The sequence below is a fragment of the Mauremys reevesii genome, linkage group 7 (genome assembly GCF_016161935.1).
Source record: "Mauremys reevesii isolate NIE-2019 linkage group 7, ASM1616193v1, whole genome shotgun sequence".
Lineage (NCBI taxonomy): Eukaryota > Metazoa > Chordata > Testudines > Geoemydidae > Mauremys > Mauremys reevesii.
In genome coordinates, this window is record NC_052629.1 from 34,760,440 (window position 1) to 34,786,705 (window position 26,266).

General features: G+C 41.0%; 1 protein-coding gene across 8 annotated transcripts in view; it reads left to right on the plus strand.

The window, feature by feature from the left end:
• The window catches only part of ASAH2 (N-acylsphingosine amidohydrolase 2), a 58,880-nt gene that overhangs the window by 20,765 nt on the left and 11,849 nt on the right, over nt 1-26,266 (plus strand). For 7 of the 8 annotated variants that reach the window (XM_039481228.1, XM_039481234.1, XM_039481229.1 and 4 more), the window contains exons 2-14: nt 5,300-5,403; nt 6,614-6,766; nt 10,049-10,122; nt 10,945-11,094; nt 12,127-12,303; nt 13,362-13,489; nt 14,729-14,806; nt 17,355-17,475; nt 19,688-19,813; nt 20,480-20,566; nt 24,522-24,626; nt 24,763-24,844; nt 25,435-25,550. In XM_039481228.1, the coding sequence (XP_039337162.1) occupies nt 6,628-6,766; nt 10,049-10,122; nt 10,945-11,094; nt 12,127-12,303; nt 13,362-13,489; nt 14,729-14,806; nt 17,355-17,475; nt 19,688-19,813; nt 20,480-20,566; nt 24,522-24,626; nt 24,763-24,844; nt 25,435-25,550 (1,383 nt within the window). In that variant the 5' untranslated portion in view covers nt 5,300-5,403; nt 6,614-6,627. The remainder of the gene's footprint in view (nt 1-5,299; nt 5,404-6,613; nt 6,767-10,048; nt 10,123-10,944; nt 11,095-12,126; nt 12,304-13,361; nt 13,490-14,728; nt 14,807-17,354; nt 17,476-19,687; nt 19,814-20,479; nt 20,567-24,521; nt 24,627-24,762; nt 24,845-25,434; nt 25,551-26,266) is intronic. The other variant, XM_039481235.1, reaches the window with a different exon arrangement.

The following is a 26,266-nucleotide window of genomic DNA, read 5'->3' on the forward strand; positions in this document are numbered from 1 at the left end:
AGGTGGCAATTTTGCAACAGAAAAGCTTCAAAAACAGACTCCAGCAAGAAACTGCTGAACTTCAATTAATATACAAACTAGATGTCATTAACTTTGGCTTGAACAGAGACTGGGAGTGGCTGGGTCATTACACAAATTGAATCTCTTTTCCCTTGTTAAGTATCCTTGCTCCTTTTTTGTCAGCTGTCTGAAATGGGCCATCTTGATTATCACTACAAAAGTTTTTTTTTCTCCTGCTGATAATAGCTCATCTTAATTAATTAGCCTCTTAGAGTTGGTATGGCAACTTCCACCTTTTCATTTTCTCTGTATGTATATATATCTTCTTAATGTATGTTCCATTCCATGCATCTGATGAAGTGGGCTGTAGCCCATGAACGATAATGCTGAAATAAATTTGTTAGTCTCTAAGGTGCCACAAGTACTCCTGTTCTTTTTACTGATTAGCTCTAACTGCTATTTGGCACGTTATTAGTAGGCGATTAATGTACAGGTGTGTGTGGGTGTGGGGGGGGTAACACTGTGGATTCAGATAATTAGGCTTTTTAGAGAAAGGGAATTCAAATAACTGGAATTATACTGTATACGTACTGTGATGGGGCAAGGCCAGATGGCTACAGTAAAGTAGTGAGGAACAGGTATGTTAGCCCCAGGCTAACCAAATCTCTGGTACCATGGTAACCAAATGGCAGTTGCTCCAGGTTAATCAAGACACCTCGGGCCAATTAAGATCTTTCTAGAAGGCAGTGGAGATAGCTACATTGATTGGGTCACCTGAAGCCAATCAAGGGCTGGCTGGAACTAGTTAAAAGCCTCCCAGTTAGTCAGTGAGATGCGTGTGTGAGGAGCTGGGAGCAAGAGGTGAGGGTGTATGTGTGTGTGTATGTGTGTGTGTATGTGTGTGTGTATATATGTGTGTGTGTGTGTACTGCTGGAGGATTGAGGAGTACAAGCGTTATCAGACACCAGGAGGAAGGTCCTGTGGTGAGGATAAAGAAGGTGTTTGGAGAAGGCCATGGGGAAGTAGCCCAGGGAGTTGTAGCTGTCGTGCAGCTGTTACAAAAAACACTATAGACAGCGGCAGTCCACAGGGCCCTGGGCTGGAACCCAGAGTAGAAGGTGGGCCCAGGTTCCCCCCAATCCTCCCAACTCCTGATCAGACACAGGAGGAGTTGCCCCAGACTGCGGGTTCCACCAGAGGGGAAGATCACTGAGGCGAGCAAATCCGCCAATAAGCGCAGGACCCACCAAGGTAGAGGAGGAACTTTGTCACAGTATATATTTGCTTATGTAAAAATAAATTTTCAGATTAACAGTTTTGCACTAAATGTAGGTTTTAGATCGTAGTAAAAAATATTAGATTTCCTAAGATTTGATTTTAATTACCTAAAGCATACAGTAGCTATCAAAGAGTACTTGCTGAGGTTTAGAGAAAGAAGGGAGAAGTATTCTTCTTTGAAAGTTGCTATTAGCACACATTAACTTTATATAATGTCACTGATACAGTGATAGCTATAAATATATTTGTTTTGTACAGTTGTAACCTTGTATGTCAAAACAGGCCAATTTTTGCTGATGGCAGATGCAATAAATTCTTTATCTGTATCATTGGAAAGAGATAATATATCAGAAAATGTTACAAATGAAAAAGATTATTCTGAAAATTGCAGAGTCAAACAGTTATTTATCTGACCTTAGCATGTTGAATTTGATTTGTTATTCCCAGGGGCAACTGGGATATTAACTATTTGAATCCTGTTAGACAAAAGTATGTATCAATTTCAAGTGGCAGTTGTCAGAATCTCCTGGTTTTCAGACTGTACACAAACTGAGTATTTAAGAAAAAATGAGATTTATACCTGCATTCCTTGATTTCAGCATGAATTCAGGGTATTCAATGGGAGTTTTGGGTGTTTCAAGAAGTGAAGGGCAAAATTCCTACTGTATACTACTTTTATTTTTATTTTTTTTTGTTACAAGCTTGGGCAACAAACTGGCTTCAGACACAGGTTGGAACCTGCACATAGTATAGCCCTCACTAGCCCTTTGGGGATAATCAAATTAAAATGTTATTTGAGCAAGATTTTGTTTGTCCAGCTAGGTGCATACAGGCTCATAGGCCTACTTAGATGCCTAATGGATTACACTGTGCACATAAGCTAACTTTCTGGAAAGCTACCTCAACATTGCAGGAGCTGGGTAGATCTGAGGGTATGTTGTGGCCATCAGATCTAAGCACTAGCTTAGAACTCTGAGTTCTAATCCAATCCAGGGCAGAAATCTCACGTGAAAGAGGCAGTCACATTGGTCTAATCTGTCTTTATAAAAGTCTTTTTTTTAATTTTGAAGAAATGTAATCTAAATACAGCAGAATATTCAGGAGGTACTGAAACTATTTTCTGAACAGATGATAAACTACACAAGCAAATGCTCACTGGGAGCCAAGGGTAATTAGGGTGAAAGAGTGGATGGGAATGTGGGAGACTGGTTGGGGGATCAGATGATGGGGAGGGGATGAGGACTGGGGGAGTGAGAAGGGAGGAGTTTAGTCAGGTGGGACACTGGGAAAGGAAACATGGGACTGGGTGATAGGGACTGTGGGAGAATAGGGGCAAGGGTACATTAGTCTATGTTCCCCTCCAATATGTGTGCCATAATCGACGGGTACCCAGTGCATGCATAGGGGTGTGAACCCCCTGCCTGCCCCCTTCACATGAGCCCGGTTCTCATGGGCTTGCTTTTCTGTGGGGGAGGGGGTCTGAGCCTGTCTCCGTCTCCCCATGTGAGCCAGGATCTGGGGAGCACCTCTGGGTGGGGATAGGAGCATAGAACTGGCATGCTCAAAGTACACACCAAGAACACACTGCTGACACTGGGGTGAAGAGCTAAGAGTGGGCGTTTGACGTGTATCAGAAATTCTCCAGCATGGTGGATGGGGAGGGTGGGGGGAAGGGAACACCCACTGACCTGAACAAAGCAGTTCACACATCTCCTAGCTATTGTTTCAGGCAGTATTAATCTGCAGCAGGTATTCATTGACTGGGCCAATTCATACCTCTCTGAGCCTGCTATGCTGATGATGGATGTGGAGAGCCAATTTCCTTCCATTCTCCTTCTAATTTCATAAAATATTATGGAACACCAGCTCTGCTCTGGCCTTAACTGTATGGGCTCATCTACGTTTAAAATGTTACAGTGGCACAGCTGTGCCACTATATTGCTTCAGTGTAGACTCTACCTATGCTGATGGGAGTGTTCTTCTGTCAGTGTAGGTGAGAGAGGAAAGTGATCAGGAACAGTCAACATGGATTCACCAAGGGCAAATCATGCCTGACTAACCTAATTGCCTTCTATGAGGAGATAACTGGGTCTGTGGATGAGGGGAAAGCAGTGGATGTGTTATTCTTTGACTTTAGCAAAGCTTTTGATACGGTATCCCACAGTATTCCTGCCAGCAAGTTAAAGTAGTATGGACTGGATGAAAGGACTACAAGGTGGATAGAAAGCTGGCTGGATCATCGTGCTCAACAGGCAGTGATCAGTGGCTCCATGTCTAGTTGGCAGTCAGTATCAAGCAGATTACCCCAGTGGTTGGTTCTGGGGCTGGTTTTGTTCAATATCTTCATTAATGATCTGGAGGATGGCATGGACTGCACCCTCAGCAAGTTTGCAGATGACACTAAATTGGGAGGAGTGGTAGATACGCTGGAGGGTAGGGATAGGCTACAGAGGGACCTAGACAAATTAGAAAATTGGGCCAAAAGAAACCTGATGAGGTTCAACAAGGACAAGTGCAGAGTCCTGCACTTAAGACAGAAGAATCCCATGCACTGCTACAGACTAGGGACCGAATGGCTAGGCAGCAGTTCTGCAGAAAAGGACCTAGAAGCTGGATATGAGTTGACAGTGTGCCTTTGTTGCCAAGAAGGCTAATGACATTTTGGGCTGTATAAGTAGAGGCATTGCCAGCAGATTGAGGGACGTGATCACTCCCCTCTATTTGACATTGGTGAGGCCTCATCTGAAGTACTGTGTCCAGTTTTGGGCCCCATACTACAAGAAGGATGTGGAAAAATTGGAAAGAGTCCAGAGGAGGGCAACAAAAATGATTTAGGGGGCTGGAAAACATGACTAATGAGGAAAGGCTGAGGGAACTGGGATTGTTTAGTCTGCAGAAGAGAAGAATGAGGGGGGATTTGATAGCTGCTTTCAATTACCTGAAAAGGGGGTTCCAAAGAGGATGGATCTAGACTGTTCTCAGTGGTAGCAGATGACAGAGCAAGCAGTAATGGTCTCAAGTTGCAATGGGGGAAGTTTAGGTTGGATATTAGGAAAAACGTTTTCACTAGTAGGGTGGTGAAGCACTGGAATGGGTTACCTAGGGAGGTGGTGGAATCTCCTTCCTTAAAGGTTTTCACGGTCAGGCTTGACAAAGCCCTGGCTGGGATGATTTAGTTGGGGATTGGTCCTGCTTTGAGCAGGGGGTTGGACTAGATGACCTCCTGAGGTCTCTTCCAACCCTGTTATTCTATGATTCACCTTCCCAAAAGGCAGTAGCTAGGTTGACAAAAGAATTATTCTGTTGACTTAGCGCTATCTACATGAGGATTTAGGTCATTTTAACTATACTGCTCAGGGGTGCTGGATTTTTCATTCCCTAGCTGACACACTTAAACCAGCCTAATTTTCTACTGTTTGAGTTTTGCTGATCTTGATGTTCTGGAAGCGCACAAGCTATTTGCCACAGAGTTAAGTTTGCTGACTATGAAGTTTGTTGCCATTTAATAAAGTACTAAGGTTGGATTACAAGGTAAGGTTTATAGTACTTTTAGAATCTATTAGTTCATTGTTAATAACAGCTGTTAACATGATAAGATGTGTTATTTCAAAATAAGCTTTTATAGTGCCCTGGAGGAATGAGCCCTTGATATTGCTCTTTATATTGTACAGAGATATTCACTCTTAGAACTGAACTTGACAGCCTAGGCCCAATAATAGTGCAAAGATTAAAAGACCAATGTTTTGACAAACCATGGACGTACTGAGGTTGTGCTTGGCCATCATGTCATGCTCAATATAGAGTAACTTCTAAACTGAGCTTTCCTAAGATGATGATTTTGATAGATGTTGCTTAAACTTGCCTCATGGTAAATATATTTTATAGCTCCTAAAATTTTGATGTATGAGCTTCTTATCTTGTACTGTCACTGACTCATAGGGGTAATAATAATAATTGCAATAAATCTAGAAAGCTTTCATGTTGCTATAAGAATTAACCTGACTTTTCTTCGGACCGTAGAAGTTCATGAACAAAGAGAAGGGGGATACAAAAGCTGTGCATTTTACCAAGGGATTATTGAGTTTCCAGAATTCTGAAATCTTTAATACATTATATACTGTAAGGTAAGATTTTCTGTTTTGAGATTTAGTAGTTACTATAAAGCAAATACTTTTGTTGGTGTTGTTTTTGTTTTAGCACTTTGCTTCTAGTCACCTTGAAAAATGTGTGATTAACCCCCTCCTCCCCATTTAATAAATAAATTAAATTAAAGAAGATATCCTATCTCCTAGAACTGGAAGAGACCTTGAAAGGTCATCAAATCCAGCCCCCTGCCTTCACTAGCAGGACCAAGTACTGATTTTTCCCCCAGATCTCTAAGTGGCCCCTTTAAGGATTGAACTCACAACCCTGTCTTTAGCAGGCTAATGCTCAAATCACTGAGCTAGCCCTCCTCTAATACAGTTAGGCTGTGAAGCACTGATTCAATATAGTTTGCTTGGTTTGTAATACCATGGAATTGGATGCCAAATTTTAAGTTTGAGTTTGTAAACCAGGTTGTAAATGCAAAAAAGCAAAACCAGAAAAACCCTTTGTGAATCATGGGATGAAATATGACTGGTTTATCATACAAATGGAGGATGAAACAAACAAAACTATTTAATTAGCAAATTGGTGCGACACACAGACTTTTTTGATATGTTATTTATAATTGACATCTTTTAAAAACATGTGGCACCTTTCCCAAAGAGTTTATCTCCTTTCAATCAGTTGTTTCTAGTGTGTATATATCATCTCTGTAGATTAGAAAAGTGGCATAAACTGAGGTTATAGACTTCTTTTGTACAGAACAACCTCTGTATTTAGCATAAAATGTAATAACATTTGTAATCATGAAACCTGAATAGTTTGTGTTTGTAGGTTTAAAAAAAAAAGTGTTTTGTATAATGAATTCTGTACGTGTTCAGAGGTGCTCTGACATGCACTGGAGGAAATGCTGTCAGGGTATAAGCTGCTATATTAACCTCAGATACTCTGTGAATGGAGAATGTTTCATCCACTGAAGGGCTTCCAATCAGTTAGGGCTTATTTAAAAGTCAAGCCCGTATTGTGGGAAACTCAGGACGTGGTAAAAGAGATCATCCTGCATCTGCTGTTCTCCCTATCCAAATATGCCCTAGATAGGATGCAAGGAGGTCCCTAAAGGGAAGGAGTTTGGTATGATCTGAAGTTAGCTGTGACATGGCCTAAACTTGCTTTGGATACACTGAACTGGAATCAATGTGCTGACTTCCATTTGAATTTCTTATAGCTTCTTCTTCTTCTTCTTTGTAGTTTTTGTTCCTGGAATGGGTGAAAAGTGCAAATCCCGTTTCTCGTGCCTGGAAGTGGTACTCATTGTCCTCTTCACGCTGATGACAATAATTGCTTTGATTCTTCTAGTTCTTCTCTTTGCCCCTAAAACAACCAAGACTACACAGAAAAATGGTAAGTTCCTTTAAGGTATTTTCATACCATTATCAGATGCCGTGCAACTGTTTTGATCTAGAGGGTTTACTGGGCCTTGGTGAAGCTTCATGAGCAAAGGCTGAAAATGAATTTGTTACAAACTAACTGGAAGTATGTGAATTTATTATACTTATTTCTATTATGTTGATGTTTAGTTAGAGGCATCAGCTAGGATTTGGTCCCATTGTGCAGTGTACTATACAAACACATAGTGAGCGAGATTCCCTGCCCTCAGGATTACCGTGTAAACAGATATGATAGACTAACATGGAAGAGGAAACAGAGAAGTGAAGTGACTTGCCCAGAGTTACACAGCAGAAACAAAACTTTCTGTCCAGTGCCTTCCCCACTAGACCAGTCGTTTCAAACTGTGGGTTGTGACCCAGTACTGGGTTGCAGAATGTAAGGTCACGGCGGCTCTGGTCAGCACTGCCGACCGGGCTGTTAAAAGTCCCGTCGGTGGTGCTGCCTGGCTAATGCAGGCTAGTCCCTACCTGTTCTGACACTGCGTTGTGCCCCGGAAGCGGCCAGCAGAAGGTCACCTCCTAGGCGAGGGTGGGCCAAGGGACTCCATGCTCTTCCCCCGCCTTGAGCACCGGCTCCACACTCCCATTGGCCGGGAAGCTGGGGTGGGAGGTGGGGCGGTGCTTGTGGGCGAGAGCCGCACGGAGCTGCTTGCGTGCCTCCGCCTAGGATCTGGACCTGCTGCTGCCAAGGCACAGCACGGTCTGTGGTGCCAGTACTGGCAGGAAGCCTGCCTTAGCACCCCTGCTGCACCACTGACCGGGAACTGCTTGAGGCAAGCCCATGCCCCAGCCCTGAGCCCCCCCAAACCTAGATCCCCTTCCTGCACCCCAAACATCTCATCCCTGGCCCCAGCCTAAAGCCCTGCCACCCTCCCACACCCCAACCCCCTGCCCCAGCCCAGAGCTTCCCCCCCCCCGAATCCCTCATTCCCGTCCCCACCCTGCAGCCCTCACCCCTGCACCCCAACCATCTGCCCCAGCCCTGAGCCCATCCCACACCCCAAACTCAAGCTCCATTGGGTCGTGGGCATCAATAATTTTCTTCAACTGGATCGCCAGGAAAAAAGTTTGAAAACCACTGGCCTAGACCATGCTGACTGCCATATATTGCTTAACAATCTAGTCATAATAATCATAAAATGAAAAGGGTCTTGCCCATAGGTCACTGGGAACTTAGGCCCCTACAACTGCATTTTTTTCATGGTAAGATCAATCTTTGAATTATTTGAATATGTCATCCAGTTATGCACATACACATTTGTTTGTATAGTCTGCGTACATAGACATCGGTATTTTTTCTTCGTAGACAATTTGTTCTTTCAAGAAAGTAAAAATACATATTAGAAGAAAAGTAACGTGAGGATGACCTCCCCCAGCAGGATACCCATCCAGAAAATGGGACATGAGTGGAGCTCCCACCTTCCAGGCTGTTCCTAATTTTCTGCATTTCCTTAGTAGCACACATGATGATGTCATTGATTCTCTTCCGCTGAATGCTTATTCCAATTAGTGGACCAAAGAGAATTATGATACAGCTGTCATGGATTTTCATTTATTATGCTCAAATTCACAGTCCTTTCTCCAACCCATCCACACAGTTGCTCATGTTGGCTGAAATTTCAAGTGTGTGGAAGTCAAACCCTTTCCTTTAACAATGCAACATAAACCTCCATGTACACTTTCTCCCAACCTTGGTGATTCTGAGGGTTTGTCCCTGGGCCTCTAGTTTCTTCCACTTCTGAGAGCCACTCCAATCACTTTTGTACTCTGGTTTGTAGCTATGAGGACCCACTTGGTAACATGAGTCCACAGAAGGAACTGCCTGTCTGTCCAAGGTCTTAGAACCTTCCACCCTGTTACACCCCTGTTGTGTCCAACCTGTTCTAACTACGTCTTTGTATGAGGCTCCCTTGTATGTAGAAGGATAACAACACAGAGGGTGAGACTGTGTCCTGCACCTCAAAGCAGCACACTCAGAGTCTAGAGGGAAGATGTTCTACAGTGGTTTTAAGAAGCCTTTGCAGCCTCCTCATCCTTGATTGCTACCGAGGCTACAAAGGGCTCCAGCATAATTTAAATAGTACTGGGGGCATAAGTTACAGCATCCTTCTTGAGCTGCCCTGGGGGGCACCGTGTGCCTGAAATCTTTGCAGTACTGTAAACAGTACCATACCCGGACAACCTACCTCACACCCTCAGCACACCCCTTTCTGCAGGTCTTTCAAAGGGCGCCTTGGAGGGCGGCCTCATGGCTGTTACCCTCAGTATCTGCATCAAGAACTCCTTTCTCCACAGTTCTGGCGTGTGTAGGGCCCCTTTATGCTGCTCCAGCCCTTTTACCTGGTGTAGAGGAGCTGGAGTGGGGTGAGGATCTGACTCCAAGTATTAAATGTTAAGTTTTGAATAGGCCCAGGGTTTAATGGTCTGTTTTTTTCATCTTTCTTTATTATGAGTTTGGTGATTTGTTTTTCTGATTCAAACAACTGTCAGTAGGTGTGAAACACTGAGTTCCACTACCTATCTATGGTTCGTTACGAAACTACCTGGGTTCCCATCCCCTTCTTGGGAGGATGAATATGAAACTGAATAATGTAATCAGCAGAATAACCTCTGAGTTATTTATTTTGATGTTAAATTCAATTTAGTTTTCACTTTCCCCACATTTTCAGTTTTGATATTCAAAAGTGTTTTGCCCTGACAATGCAGAACTGCATCATAGAAGTTGTCAGGGAGAAAGCTATAAGGTTAGCATATTGAAGCATCACTGAAAAAGAAACTATCCCATTAAGGTTAGTGAGCTGGACTATATACATAGGCATGGAACATATTTTTCAGCAAAAGCTGGCAGAAGCTCTATGTGCATGTAATAGTGAACTATGCTAACATGAACAGAATATTGATGGATATATAGGACTTGTTTCAAAGGTTGGCATACAATGATTGTGAATTTTCTTTAGCCTATAAGTAGGACCATGGGTTGCCTGCGCTGAATGCAGGGATCTGAAATCCCAAATATGCCACAGGTAGCTAGTTTAGATATCAGGTTCAGAGATGGTAAATCCCACAGCCATTTGGCAACCATAATATAAATTGCTCATCATACACAGCAGTTATAAATAGCAGAAATTTTACCTGATAATCCAGTTCCTCCTTGCTCAGTTTTGTGAGAAAAATGTCTGTTCATTTCCGATATGTTCATTGTGTTAGTGTTTTCACTCATATTAAATCCCTTCAGCTGCTGTTTCTAAAAACTACTTGATCGGTGTTGGTCGAGCTGACTGCACTGGACCAGTTGCAGAAGTCCCTTTGGTATGTGTAGGAACTTTATTATAAAGTATCTTAGAAACATATTATCTTAGTATTCTTTGATGTACCAAATCCCATGGCTTGTATAGCACTGCTATACAGGGTGTTTTCTTTTTTTAATGAACAAATAGAACTTTACATTACATGGGGCATGATCACCTTTTGTTTTCAGTCTGTGAATTTGCATAGAATGAATGTTTCAACAAACTTTTCTCAGAAAATTTGCTTTAGTTGATTTTTATTTTTGCTGCCCAGATATTTAAATACTGAATCACCAAGTATTAACATTAATATTAATCAATGTTTGCTGAACAAGAAGTAAGATTGATTGGATTTGTAGGCTCTAAGGTTTTACATTGTTTTATTTTTGAGTGCAGGTTTTTTTGGTACATAATTCTACATTTGTAAGTTCAACTTTCATGATAAACAGATTACACTACAGTACTTGTATTAGATGAATTGAAAAATACTATATCTTTTGTTTCTTACAGAGCAAATATTTGTAATAAAAATAAATATAAAGTGAGCACTGTACACTTTGTATTCTGTTGTAATTGAAATCATTGTATTTGAAAATGTAGAAAACATCCAAAAATATTTAAATAAATGGTATTCTATTATTGTTTATCAGCGCATTTAATTTAAATTAATTTTTTTAATTGCTTGACAGCCCTACTTAATATATAACCGATATCATTCTGTTTTTAATGGTAAGCTGTAATTTGGGACATGAGATAATTTTGGTTGGAGAAATATATGCAAGTGGAAATATGTATCAATAAATTGGTCAGTGTGGGGTTGGCCTAATGCTGTGTTCTGCCGCAGATGGGCTATGCCAATCCAGACCAGCTGGCTGGTGGAATTCTCTCTCGTCTATATAGTCGAGCTTTCATTGTGGCAGAGCCTGATAATTCCAAAAGAGTGGTGTTTGTTAGTTCTGACATAGGCATGGTGTCTCAAAGACTTAGGCTGGAGGTATGTGAATAAAATCAATTGCCCTTTTTGTGTTAGCTTTTTAAAATTATTATTATCATTATTATTATTATTAACAATAATAAAATAAGTATTGTCACACTTACCCCAATCAGGGTTGTAGCCTCATTGTTTTAGATGATGTATAAACTTGTAGGAAGAGGCATTCCTTGTCCCAAAGAGCTGACAATCCTTTGATGGGCAAAAGAGGGGTTTTATTATGTTTGTATTAGTAGAAAACTTAGCAACGGATCACGCCGGACAGTCCCCTGTAATATTTGCCAGTTCTAGTTAGTGGTGCTAACAGGTGTACTGAAATTCTGAAAATGTATTTAGAATAAAAATTTGTAAATAAAAAATGTATCTAATTGTTTTCTGTTCAGAGAACAGAATAGGTGGCTTCTAGACGATGTTTCAGTGCACATTATGCCATCTCAGGTAATTTAATTATGATGAGTCTAGTTTTAGCCAGAAGTTAAAATCAAGTATTTTAATCTCTCTTATGTCCCAGGCACCCAGAACTAGTCCTAGGGATAATGTATGATGCTCATTCTTGTCTGTAGTGGCCAAAGTGCAGTGGCACATATCGTTTTCTTGCCTGTAGTGCCTTCTTTGGTAGCTGGTGAGATAGTGTGGGGTGAATATCAGCAATTCAATGTTTCTGATTTAAATTCTTAGGCGATCAAACTAGTGAGAGTGTCAAGAAAGAGTAAATGGTAGGAAGACATGGGAATCCTCTAAGTAATTTTCATACGTCTTGTAATAAATAAGACTGGCTATAAACAAATCCAATAAAAGGCTGCTATGGTTTAACAACTTCAAGGGTTCTCTACTGAGTGGTCAGATACACTTCCAATTACTCAGTGGGGGTAGGGGTTAGGAGGGTGGATGTGAGAAAGGAGGACTATGCTATTACCCCAAAAATACAGAGAAAGAAACCCAGGATTATACATATCTGTTACTGCCTTGATGCAAGGACTGACCTTTCCGACATGATAGAAAAACACTCTGTAATTACTGCCTCCTTCCTTTTAGGTACTCAAGCAATTGAAGAGTAAATATGGGGAGCTATACAGACAAGACAATGTTATACTGAGTGGCACTCACACCCATTCAGGACCTGCAGGCTATTTCCAATATACTATATTTTTGCTAACTAGCAAGGGACTTATCAAACCATCCCTTAATGCCCTTGTAAATGGGATTGTAAAGGTAGGTGTTTTCAGTTAAATTTTCTCCCTAAAATGTATGTATAGCAGGGATAACCTTTGTGTTATATTTTTATTTAGTGGTACACCTCTACCCCGCTATAACACGACCCCATATAGCACGGGTTCGCATATAGCGCGGTAGCAGCAGGGCTTCGGTGGCGCTTTAAAGGATCTGGGGCTCCGGCTTCTGAGGGGAGCCAAGGGCCCTTTAAATCACCACTGGAGCCCTGCCACCGCTACCCTGGGGCTCCAGTAGTGGGGCTCAGGCAACGCTTTAAAGGGTCCGGGGCTCTGGCTGCTGCGGGGAGTCCAAGGCCCTTTAAATCCCCACTGGAGCCCTGCCACTGCTACCCTGGGGCTGCGGCAGTGGGGCTCGCCAGCGATTTAAAGGGCCCAAGCTCCGACTGCTGTGGGGAGCCCCAGGCGCTTTAAATCACCGCTGGAGCCCTGCCGCCACTATCCCAGGGCTGCGGTAGTGGGGCTCTGCCGGTGATTTAAAGGGCCTGGGGCTCCCTGTGGCCAGAGCCCCGGGCTCTTTAAATCACTGCTGCAGCCCTGCCGCCACTACCCCGATATAACGGTTTCACCTATAACATGGTGGGGATTTTTGGCTCCCCATGACTGCATTATATCGGGGTAGAGGTGTAGAGGAGTAGCCGAGAACTGTCATGGGGAGATTAGTTGTAGTGTTTCATGACATTATCATCTTATTTGTTGAACTATTTTAGATTTATCATGACCAACTTGGTCAGGTTAGCAAACACAATGCTGCACTATTTCTTTATGAAGAGATGATTTAATGTTACTTAAAATGTTAATTAAGTTTGACTGATATTAACTGTTTTAATTTCTAAAGGATAACACTACATCAAGTGTAAAAAAAGAAAAAAAAAGTGCAAAAAGCAATAGCCATGGATCATTTATTGTAGGTGTAATGATTCATCTTTCCGTGTCTGGACTTCTAGTAAGGTTCTTAGACACAGGAGACTCAAACTTGCTTTCCATGTGGCACCTCTTCACTGTTACTGCACTGATTTTCCTTGCCTTTCTGCTTTTCAGAGCATTGATATAGCACACGACAATATGAAACAAGGAAGACTTTTTATCAATAAAGGTTTGGTAGAAAATAGCCAAATCAACCGAAGTCCTTACTCTTATCTTCAGAATCCAGAGTCTGAAAGAAACAGGTGAAGAAGAATGGGGAAGCTATAGCTCTTAAAAACAAGCACGAACTGTTGGCAAAAAATGTTCTGGGGACACATTGTTGAAGAACTACATTTCTGTATGTTATCAAAGGCAAATCAAATGTGGAAATTGCCCTGACCTGGGAAATCTAGATCCCAACTTTCCCCCTACCAGGGGATGATGGGGTCTGGGAGTTTTTAGCAACAAGAAAGTGCAGAAAACTGCAACTTTATGCTGATGGTAGACAACCCACCCAGATGGCTCATGCTTCACTTTCTTACCATGCTCCTGAGTACACGTGCTGGCATCTCCGGTATCTTTCTGTGCAGGGGATCTTCTACTCTAACTGGCCTCGTGCTGGATTTTTTAAATTAAATAAAGAATTCCAAGGCTAGCATTGTGGTCAGATACACCCTCTTCCGACTGGCAACACTACTATGTTTAAAAGAACCATTTGGGCACAATTACTGGCAGCTGAGAAACTAAACAGACTTACTGGGCCTGAGTTTCAGTCACACAAGCCTCCTTTATGCCCCCTGTCAGTGTAAAAAGACCTTAAATGGGGTAAAATAGCCCCTGAGAATACCCTCAGGGGAGGGCCTTCCTGACTGGGGAAGGGATTCTAAACCAGCACCACTCATAGCCCATGGTGTTTCTAGGACATGGGGTCACACAACACTACACTTTTTTCTCTGCTACCCATGGTCCATAGGAAGCCTCAGAATGCAGAGCATAAGTTACAGAGGCTCAGGGCTATTCTAAGGTTGCACAGGGGGCTGCCCCCCCACCACACACACACAATTGCCACTGAATATGGGATGCCCAAAGGGACCTACAAGTCATTTTTGTCACTCCCCAGTCCATTCCTGCCCTGAGCGCAGAAAAGCAATAACTGAGAATCTGGCCTCAGTGTTTCATTTAGAAAACATGTCACTGCTATGAATTCTAATTTTGGTTAGACAGTGACAAAAATGGAAAGCAATATCTACAGTCTTTGTAGAAAGTAAATAGTTTTATATCACAGCAAAATGAGAATTCAGTTTTCTTCAAGGAAGCAGCATATAATACAGAATGTGACTTTTGTCACTGAATTCAGCAGCTTTTTACAATAACTCCTTGTAAATATAGCAGTTGGAAACTGATGACCTCAATTCGTTTTCTTGTTTGGCATATAACAGAGTCATTTACAGATCGTGATGTTCGCTGTGGCACTAAAGTGATTTCTCTGTTTTGTTGTCCAGGTATTCATCAAACACAGACAAAGAAATGGTAGTACTGAAGATGGTAGATGTAAATGGACAGGAGCTAGGCCTCTTCAGGTACTGAATCTGAAAGTAAAATTCACTCCCAAACACTAAAATATAGGCTATGCCCCCAAACATGTCCTGTCTACTGTAGTCATCAAAAATGGCCACGTTAACCTTTCTCCTTGAGGTCATTCATTCAAATCTCTCTCATAGGCCCAGGGCAGTGGGGGCTAAGGTAGCTTTAAGCCACCTTTGCATCCTACCTGTGGCCTGTTTAAGTTACCCAGGCTGCCTTATGAGCTGCAGCACTGCCCAGGATCTCCATGGCGCCGTGTGCTGTGGCCCTGCCTCTGGCGCACTCCCTACACCAGGGCTTGCGAGGGAGTCCTTGGAAAGCAGCTCTACAGCTGTCTTCCCTCATAGCAGCTGCACCAAGGGACTCCTCCCCTAGCTGGGCACAGGGCTTTTAGGGTCCCTTTATGATACTCTGGCCCTTTTACCCAATGCAAAGGGGCCGGAGCAGGGGGTGAGGCTCTTTCTTCAAGTATCTAGTTCTATAAAATGCCCCATATGTCATGTAAAATATGCTGTTGTCTCACTAGGGCCTGCCTTCATACGCTGAGATATCATGTAAGATGGTACATATTGGGTAACTCACTTTCTATTAAGAGATTTGAAGCTGAGTGTTTGGTTGTACAAAGTTCAGAAGTCAAGGCCAGGCAAACAAATAACAAAACTTGCAATACTTACCCAACTTTTGAACTTGCCCGTTTAGCTCAGGGCATGAATAGCTGAGTGGGGTCCAGCTCTGTCACAAGGGACCTGATGCTTTATTGTGCATTTTTGTACATCTTTTTTCACCCTGCTGCACACAGTTGTACACTGTATAGGTGAGAGGAAAGGTGTGTTACTTAGGCAGTTTGTAACATGGAAGAAGCCTTGTTATTTTGCAAGATTTTGTATGCATTCATATCACATGTCACAAAGTGACATGAAACACCTCCTTGCATTAACCATCATGCCGCAAATGCATTAATAAACATTGCTAATTTATCATGTATCCCTCTTTACTATGTGAGACCGGTGGCAATTGCCGAGCCTAAAGCTGAAAAACGATTTGCATCACAAACTCCTCTTTTATAATTCTCCTAACTTTTCAAACCTTTCACCTTTTGAGTTGAACATTTCCATGCTTGGTCCCTGCTTTTTCATTCTTTGTGTGAGCAAAATTGCTTCAGCCACTTTTAAGTGACAAATGGGGACAAAGTGCACTTTCCCATGGTGACCATGGACCATGTGACCAAAAGTTGGCATGTATACAGAGCTTACTGATGACCAGAATGTGCTTTTAACTTTGTGGGGGGAAACTGAAACTAACAAAATTATGAATATATGAAAATGCAGAAGTAAGTGTGTGCAGTCAGACGTTCAAAGATGCAGTGAGCATATGACCACAGGTAGTGAAGTACACAAGGAGGCATTAGCTTTTAAGCAAGGGGAAGCTGATTTGCTCTGGGGAACAAGGATGACAAGCTTGTGTCAATGAATGGCACATGGAGCTGATGTACTTTAAGCTTCCATGGGAAAACAATGGAAGTTGTTTCATGTACAATCAAAATAGTGCAATATACACGTTAGCTGTGCACTTAGGGTCTGATCCAAAGTCCATTGGGGTCAATGGAAAGACTACCACGGGTTGCAATGGGCTTTGAATGAGACCTTTAGCCTGCCATTCTATTCTTTGGTGTGCTGACATCTGTTATAGAACAGGGAGCCTTTGTTTTTTACACCTCTATTTTTTCCCATAAAAAAAGAGAAGGAAATCAAATGCAAAAAAACCCTACTAAATTAATGATGTACTTCTAATTTCACAAAAGTCAGGAAAGACAAAAGTTCAGGATGAAGCAACAAACTTAATTTTGCCTCCTTGTTGGTATGTTTTAGGACAGTTGTATTACTGTGTGTGAGTGTAGCCCACAAACCTGGGATCTCGGAAGCTTAGTACATGAGCCTCTACTGCATGAGCTAAAAGCCACATAGCTCTGAACCAAGGCTGTAGCAGACTCATTAATTTCCATGTGGTCTTGGTGCCACTAGAGGGGACAGAGCACCACACCCAGAAGGTGTGTGGGTTACATGAGCACAGGTTAATTTAGTTACTAGTATATCAAACCTAGTAAGAAATGCTATTGGGTTATATCCTCAGTAGCCTGCAGCTTGAGGACTGGGGCCACACAACACCCTGATCCTCAAGCCATCAGGCACTGATCTGTTCCTGAGAAGCAACTCACAGCAGCCTCAAGCTGGGCCAGCTGCAGTGGTCTCCAAGGTCTCATGAATTTGGAGGACTCTTTGGCAGTAGGGAAAGAATGGACTTTTCCAAGCTTTTGAGCATGTCAGCTGGCTGTAGCTAAAGGTAGATTTTGATCAGATGTCTGAATTCAAGTGGAGATTGAGAGATGGAGGAGGGAAGAGGAGGTAGCAACTCCACATTTGCTGATCTAGCTCCAAATGACTAACGGTGGCTCTTTTCCCCCAGAGGAAAGATACCAGTACGTCAGCTATAACTAATATTAGTGAATGCATTTCCTGTAATATTTGTTTTCTGATTGTTTATTAGCTGGTTTGCAATTCATCCTGTCAGTATGAACAACACAAACCGTCTCATAAACAGTGACAACGTGGGCTATGCATCTTACCTGTTTGAACAAGAGAAGAACAAAGGACTGCTTCCTGGAGAGGTTGGAATATGTTATGGCTATCCTGAGGAGTGGGGGATAAAACATAAATAAAAAAGGGCTAATGAAATGTCTTTTATGGATAGACGCAGTCTCATTCAAACAGTGAGCATAGACTGCAGGACAAATACTGCAGATGCACAGTAAAGACGTATCATACATTTTTACCATCTACTTTTTCCAGTTATAGAAAAGAGAAATTACAAGGCAACTGCTGACTATTTCTTCCCAAAGTAGCAATTGACAACATTTATTTAGATTTCAAGAGACATTGCTGATCTGTTAAGATCCAAAATTTGATCTAGATTAAAAAAACAAACAAACAATTTTCTAATGACATTTGGTTCCGTAGGAACTACTCACATACATAAAACTGAGCACACAGGTAAGTGTTTGTAGGATTCGGGCTTCGGTCAATTTCACTTTATCATCAGTTTCTGTGCAGTTCCACTTTCTGGTTTTCATAGATTTTTGGAATTCAAACACTGTAGGGCCATATTATTTCTTTGAAAAGACAAGGTTTTAATTGAAATGTAAATGTATATTTAAAAGAGAAGTGGGTGAACCTCATGAAGTACAAGTGTTCAGAGCCCTTTGGAACTATTTTAAAAGTTTTTTCTAGTAGGTGAACAATCTTAAAAAGCAAACCCAACAGAAGTGGTGCCCTATTTCTATCCAGCATAGAATATGAGTTCACTTCCTTTCCCTTAGAATTTTTCCATTCTATTACATTTTCCCCTCTCACAATTGGAAAGGAAGCCTAATACCCATTAGATAGAGCCCAACTTTCAAACTAAAGATGTTTGAATGAGTTGGAAATTGGACAAAAAAAGTTTGCTCATACCTACATGAAAGCATTTCTTTTGATGTTAGATTTTAATAAAAATGTTTATTAAACCCAAGACCCCAATCTTGCTGCCAAGGTTTCAATGCTATTCTTACTCAAACTAGCTAGACCAAAGCATGGATGGTGAGATATGCTATCAGTAAGGGCTTATCAGAAAAATTAACATGAATCAACTAAAGCTGTGAAGTTAAAGCACATTAAAAACTGTGTGGATGCTCTCATTCTAAAGTAAAGTGACCTTGAATGAAAGCGTCCACACGAAGTTTAATGCACTTTAACTTATGCATGTTCACATCACAATTTTAGTTAATTCATCTCAACTTCCCTAACTAAGAGGTGAATACTGCATGTGATGATATAGTGTTACATTGTGTAAGTGTGTAATCTGTCCTTGATCACTCATTCAGTTTGCTACCTTTAATGCTAACTTCTGCTGTCAATTTCTATGATCAGTGGCTCTCACAAATCATCAGAACAGAGAATGTTCTAAGCTAATCATCAGCTAAATCTGTCAGTAGAAATCATAGTGAAAAACAAGAGGTAGAATGGGAAAGTCAAGCAAAAATAACAGCAAGGATTGCTAGAATTTGATATCTATAAATAAGAATTCGAAACTGGGGGAAAGGAGGGTTACTGAATTGAGAGAGGATGGAAGGGATGTAATTTATTTTATGTAATGAAAAGAGATAAAACAAGAGCAATGGGAGGGGTGTCTTTATTCCTTACCCTGCCACAGATTCACTACATGACATTGGGCTAAGTTACTTAATCACTTATGCCTCAGTTTCCCCATCTGTAAAATGGGAATATCAATACTTAATTATCTCTAAATTGTTGAGAGGTGTGAAAGATTAATGTAACATGCTTTGAGATGCTCAGGCAAAAGAGAGAGATAAATTTGAAATATTTAAAAAATCCTTACTGCAAAAAACGTTGGGCCTACATTTTCAAAAGTAATGGTTTTTAGGTGCAGAAGATTTTGAATGTCCAACTTGAGGCACTGAGTTAGGGGGCTAGGTGCTCAGCATGTCCTGAGAATCAGGTCCCTTTAATTTAAGTCAAGTTGAGCACCCAAAAAATCAGTCATCCAGAGCTACTAGTCTCTTTTGAAAACTTCACCAATGTCCTATCACTACCAACTATATATGATATCAGTGATGATATGATTTTGCACATGTTGTCTGCAGTCCTAGGGGGGAATTTACACAAGCAGTTTGTTATATAGGTAGTTCATGTTTATTTCATATCTTCGTATTGCATGATGGGATTTTTTTTATTGAAACACCAGTATATATCTGATGTCCACAGGTTGATGGCAATCAGTGCAAGAGACAGAAAAAGCTATAACACTTTATTTTCTTTTGACAGGGATCCTTTGTAGCAGCCTTTGCATCATCCAACCTGGGAGATGTATCACCCAATATCAAAGGCCCACACTGTATAAACACAGGAGAATCATGCGATAACCCCAACAGTTACTGTCCAGTAGGCGGGGTAGGTATATATAATTTTATCTACATTTCAAGTTTTAAGGTAGATTTTAAGTATGGAATTGCAAATATAGGACCAGATTGTGGTCCATCCAGCTGTAAAAGGATGTAAGGTATCCCTATATTCTCCTGTCCTGGTTACCAATATAGGCAGCCTCCTCAGGGCTGCCACTTACTCTTCCTGTGCAGTGTTACTAGTATGCTGGGGGATGTACACTGTGCTATGGGTAAAGTGCTGATTTCAGGGAAACTGGGAGGCAGATTATGACTTTCAATATGCAGCTGGACTATAATACAAAATCTCTGGAAAGTTTGGGGTATAGCATAAAATCAATATAATAATACAGTAAATAGCAAAGGATACTGTACAGAGGGCAAAATCCTCCATTTTTGAACTTACTGCAAGTTGCCACAGAAATTCCAATCTTCCATGAAATTCAGCACTGGTGTGCTCAGAAACCACAGATCTTGCCACAGAATTTAGTCCTAGTTTATAAAATAGTACCTGGTGCATGGTTTAATTTGTGTATTAAAGGCAAAGATTTTTTCATGAAAGTGATGACAATGATTTGTGCCTTCATTCACAGTACAATAAAAGCTTTATATTGCTAGAAGGATGTCTTATCCATTTACATTTGTTTAATTATTTGCTTTAAAAAATCCTTAACAGGCTAAAATGTGCATGGCTGCAGGTCCTGGCAGTGATATGATTAACAGTACAAAAATTATAGGACAAAATCTCTATTTGAAGGCAAAGGTAAGTTACACTGGACTCTTTTTACTTGTGTATTCAAATGCAATTATTGGAAATGCGAGTAAACATTTTCTTTTTGACAAGCGAGTTTCTGAAATTTATTTTTGCTAGAGATATTCTCAAAACGTGGGTCAAGATTGTAGGCCTAAAGCTGTGCACTTAGATCCATGTTTATGTACCTAAGTAAAAGTTGTCTGAATTTCAGAGCAGTCACACTTCTATTTAGGTGCCTAATTTTAGGCACCAACGTTTGAAAGTGCTTCTGTGTTCCTCACTGTACATTTCTGTAAAATGTGGATGATACCTACCTAGCCCACAGAGAAGGTGTGACAGTTGAGTAGCTAATGTTTGTAAAAAGCTATCTAGGTCCCAAAACTCACAAGTACACATGACCGTTTCACGTAGCCCTTCAGAGTCTTGGGTTCCCCAGAACCCCAGCTTATCTGGAATATCAGTCCTGGCAAAACTCTTCCAAAATCTAATAACTGGGCACATATGTCATCATAAGTATCTGGGATTTACTTCTGCCACAGCAGGCTAGGGAATAGGACCAAAAGGTTCACCTTTCCCCACACTTTACATAAATTATTATTGTAACACCAGCTAGTAGAGGCAAACCTTTTTCTACAGGAATGGCATTATTTATTTATTTATTTGTTTGTTTGTTGATTGCATTGTGGTAACTGTGACCTAGGAACCTCTTGATGCCAACATGCAGAGGACACAGGGTTGCACAGGGTTTTGCAAGTATCCCCTGAGTCAGAAATCTGCATAATAATTCACTAAGGAGTAGCAAGAGGTAGTAGCCCACTAGTCATCACAATCACTGCAAAAGGTATGAATGCATAATATGTAAGGAGGTATGTGTCCATACTGAAAATTATGTTCTTGAGGCTGGCAACCAAGAGTACCAGACCGCAGGGATGTTCTTTTCAGGCAGATGGTAACACATGCTTATCTCCATCTGATAATTGTGCAGCGGGGATTGTTCGCCTCACAAGGCATGCCAATTTGCATACTGAGCCTGAGGCTAATCAGGAGATTACAATAGTGACAGGAGAGAAAGCCACAGGAAAAAACAACCAGCAGGGGACATCTTATTTATGAATAAGGACAGTGGATTGATCTGCTATATCTAAGGGTACCAAGAGACACCCAGAATCCTTCACCTAGGAGACAAGTTGACAGTATTTCTTGTCTCATAAAAGAGGAATCACAGCCTGCTTGGCTGGAAAGCGCTAGTGAGCGATACTTTATTAGACATGAGAGTAACTTGTTAATTAAGCCTAGGATCAAGAATGCATGTTACGGTATTATTTTGTATGTAACCATTTGTTTCCAACACTTGTTATCACTTCAATCTCTATACTTTGTTAAATAAACTTGTACTTGTTTTCACTATAAACTTATCTAAGTGCTGTATATTACGTGGAACAGAGATCTGAGGTGTAACTGGTAAGCTGGGGCATACTTTTCTCCTGGGAGCAGCTGATCTGTGAATACTGTGAGTGCCCAGTGGAACAGGGGCTAGACGTTCCAGGGAGATGCTCCAAGGGCTCAGAGGTTAGAGAATGCCTATTCATAACCTGTAGTGAGTGAGTGGGGGCTGTGTAGGCCTAGAGGGGAGTGCTTGGGTTGCCTCCAGGCAGTGGAGTCTGGGCACTGACTCCTAGCTGGCACAAACAAAGCTTTCTCATGCTAAGGGCAGGTGGTAACAAGGTGCCTCACAGCCCTGGCTGCCCCTGGGAAGCATCACAGTAATGTTCAATGGCCCAGTCAAGATAGAGACCTCACCATGATGCTAGATGGTGGGAGTGGTATAAGAACCAATATACAATAGAATATGTAGACTAGAACTATGTTGTGCACTCTAATATGTCAGAACACATGCTTTCTCCACTTCATAGCTAGACATGCCTAAAAATGCTTTTCTTCCCTCAAAGAGCTAACCTGAAACGGATCCTCCTTTATCCATAGGATCTATTTTAATGTTTCTCAAGGGCAGCAGAGGAGGAAGTGCAATACCATTGCGCTTGGAGATTTCAGTGTCAGCAGCTTGCAGGAGCTGGAACAGATTCAGTAAATTAATGACAACAGCAGACTTGATTATAGCAGTTTTCTTTTTAATTGCCACTTTGAGTGTTTGCAGTAGAATTGCTCTAAAATGACAGTGATTTGTAGGTTAGCAGATATTCTAGTCTAATTGTACACTAGAGACTTGTATGTGTATCGAATTTAGAGAGAAATGATTTTTTGCCATATATGACCATTGTGGGTGGTGGCACTATTGGATTTCAATATATACATACCATGGTAAAATGATACTTCACACGGTTACATGCAATGTTACCAAATCTGTGTAACTTCTATTAATACTTTGTGTGTACTAGTTCTATGAATTATGAAAATCACTCATTGTGGAAGATACCTTTTAATGAACAATTATACATGAATTGTGAATTTAAATAAAGGAAATTATATCTTTGAATTATGAATATCTAATGATCAAACTAGAATCGAAGACTTGGGAAAGATGTTTTCAAGCATGTACATTTCCCCAAGGCGAGGGTCAACTGGGTTGGTGTTAAGATGAGAGAAACAAAAAAACTTCTACTATAAAATTTGATGAGGCAACTGCTGTTCCTTAAGTTTAGTGATCCCTTTTTGTTACTAACTTTATAGAATATCTTCACAAGAGCTTTTCCAGGTACTTGAGTGAGCTGTGCAACCTGTTTCATTTTGTATAATCTTTCTCTACTCCCTATTTGATGTTCAAAGCCTAATTTAATTTTGAAACTGCAATTCAGAGGTTCTGGGTTGGTGGACTGCTGAAGGTCCGCAGAAAACTTGCGTTTTTTTCTCCTTATTTCCATACAAATATATTCAATAATTTCCCAATATTATTATTGCCTGTAAGCAATAGCTTGAGTTGCCACAGAGATGTTATGTGCTCCGGAATGGGAAAGGAGATGGTCTCTGCAACTGGGAAAAAGAAGGGGAGGTGGTCCCTGAGGACACACTCTCTATTGAGATATGGCCACATTGCAGAAAAGTTAGACAACTACAGCTCTAGTTAACTTATTTTTGGACCAGTTGCTGTCGGACACCCTCTTGAGTTACTCGTTCATGGAGGAGGAAAGTGAGATTGGTGTGAGTGACCATCTTCCTATTGCTTATAGGCAAAGACACTGATGGAATCCTCTGCTCATGGGTCACAGAAAGCCCGATGATGCTGAGAGACAATAAAGGAGCAAAAAGACTGGAAAATAACAGCTGTGATCTCAGGAGAATAAAATTAACATTTAGCTGAAAAGAAAGGAACACACAAAAAGGTCCCACTTAAGGCTCCTTCGAATACTACTCAGAGAGGTAAAACTTAACAACAGAGAGGGTGTGCAAAGAGTGGCCTCCAGATAGATAGGGATGGTGGGGCATTGTTCATGCCCTAAGTCAGGGGTTCTCAAACTGGGGGCTGGGACCCCTCAGGTGGTCATGAGGTTACTACATGGGGGGTTGTGAGCTGTCAGCCCCCACCCCAAGGCCTGCTTTGCCTCCAGCATTTATCATGGTGTAAAATATATTTAAAAGTGTTTTTAATTTTAAGGGGGGTCACACTCAGAGACTTGCTATGTGAAAGGGGTCACCAGTACCAAAGTTTGAGAATCACTGCTCTAAGCAATGTCTGATAGCTTGGGAAGGATTTGGCTAATAAAGCATTAGTCTCTGTAACTGACCCACACCACAGGGACATGTTCTCAAAGATTTAGGCACATCATTTCTTCTACCTGAAGGACTAATGGCTTCCACCTGCTCCCAAGGGAGCTGAGATTGTATTAGAATAGTTCGTATTTGTCTTGCATCTGTTTTTAACAGGTTGTTTGTGGTTCTGTTTCACTAAAATATATTCTTTAGGTTTTGCACCCAGTGTTAATCAGTATAATATGTGTCTGTGTTTTAGGAACTGTATACTTCAGCTTTCCAGGAGGTAACAGGACCTCTCCATTCAGCTCACCAGTGGGTGAACATGAGTGATGTCACTGTCCAGCTCAATGCCACCCATACAGTAAGTACTGGGAATTTCCTGCCTGCAGATAGGGAATCTTCATCAGAATGTTCCAGGTTCAGTAATTGTGGTTTTACATCTGGAGTTGTATAATCTACAACGGTGTATAATCTAATTTTAAAATGTTTTTATTAAGGGTAAAACATGTAAACCAGCCTTGGGCTACAGCTTTGCAGCAGGTACTATTGATGGAGTGGGATTCTTAAATTTCACACAAGGTAAGCAGAAGAACAGAGTCTGCAGACTTTGTTCACTGAGGTTTATTGTTTATGTGGCAATAATGCCCTCAGTCTTGTTCATGGAATGGTGCAAACATAGGAAGACACAGTCCCTGCCTCAAATAGCTTACAGTCTTAAAAATACAGACAAAGAATGGGTGATAGGGATACAATGTATAAGGAAAATGGTGAAGGTCATGTCTTTTTACTTCCTTATTCATTCTTTATTTACAAATCCATCCGTAATTGCCTCTCTACCTATCGTTAAGCTTTTATTTGATATTTTTAAAATCTCCCTTTATTTGCTCCCTCTAGTTCTATAATTCATAGTCACGACCCACATACTATGGTCACAGCCATGTTTGAAATACTGATTGGTTAGAGCTAGAATTTTTAAAAACAACCTGTGGGAGTTAGGTGTCCCAAATCCCATTTTAAGATGAATGAATTCAAATCCCCCAAACTCCCCTGAAAATCCCAGCCTAGATACGTTGATACTTTTAGGAAATGCAGTTGAGGAATTAGACTTTGTCAAATATACACTGAGGAAAAACTGAAGAAATTGTATTAAAAGAGGTTTCTATTTACAGGTTCACTAGAAGGACAGCCATTCTGGGAAACTATTCTTAACCAGCTGTTTGGAGAGCCGTCCAGTGAAACAAAAGAGTGCCACAAACCTAAGCCAATCCTTTTAAATACTGGAGAGGTAGAGTGTGTTGGTGTATATCACTATGAGCACAGCTAGCACGTAACTATGCTGGATTTTCCTGCCAAGAGAAAGGATATCCTTTTAAATTCCAGCCATAATTAAACGAATGATGCAGAAGTAAAGGCAGTGAATGGGTGTATGACACTAATATTTTAAAGGGAATCTTACTTTAAAAGACATGAAAAGGAACATAAATATATGCTTATCAATACTCTGAAAAAGCAGTAAAAGATACAAGGTTCTTATTACAAAAGAAGCGTGTTTTCCCATACATTCTTATTGTAGAACTTAAAAAAGGGGGAAAAGATATGCATGCTTCATAATGAAGGAAAAAAGTCTTTGCAATAAAATACAGTGCAGAAAATGTCCGAGAATGTTTGTCCTTATATAAAGATTACTACTGTGATGTTAGGAAGGTCAGTTAGATCTTTGATTACCTGCCAAAATATATAATTTCATGGTAGAAGAGTTTTTGACTTGTGGAAATGTCTGAGAAATTTTGGACTAAAAGAGCAATGACATTAGAATTTCAAACCTTGTGGCTTGGCTAATATATCAAAGTTCTGGAATACTTCATTATATAAATGTATTTATACATTTGTAGCTCCAGTTACAAAAATGGTTAGAAAATAACAAAATGGGATTTTGGAATCTGGAAAATTCAATCTAAAGAGAGTCCATCCATACTGTAATGACAAGGAAGTAGTCTTAGA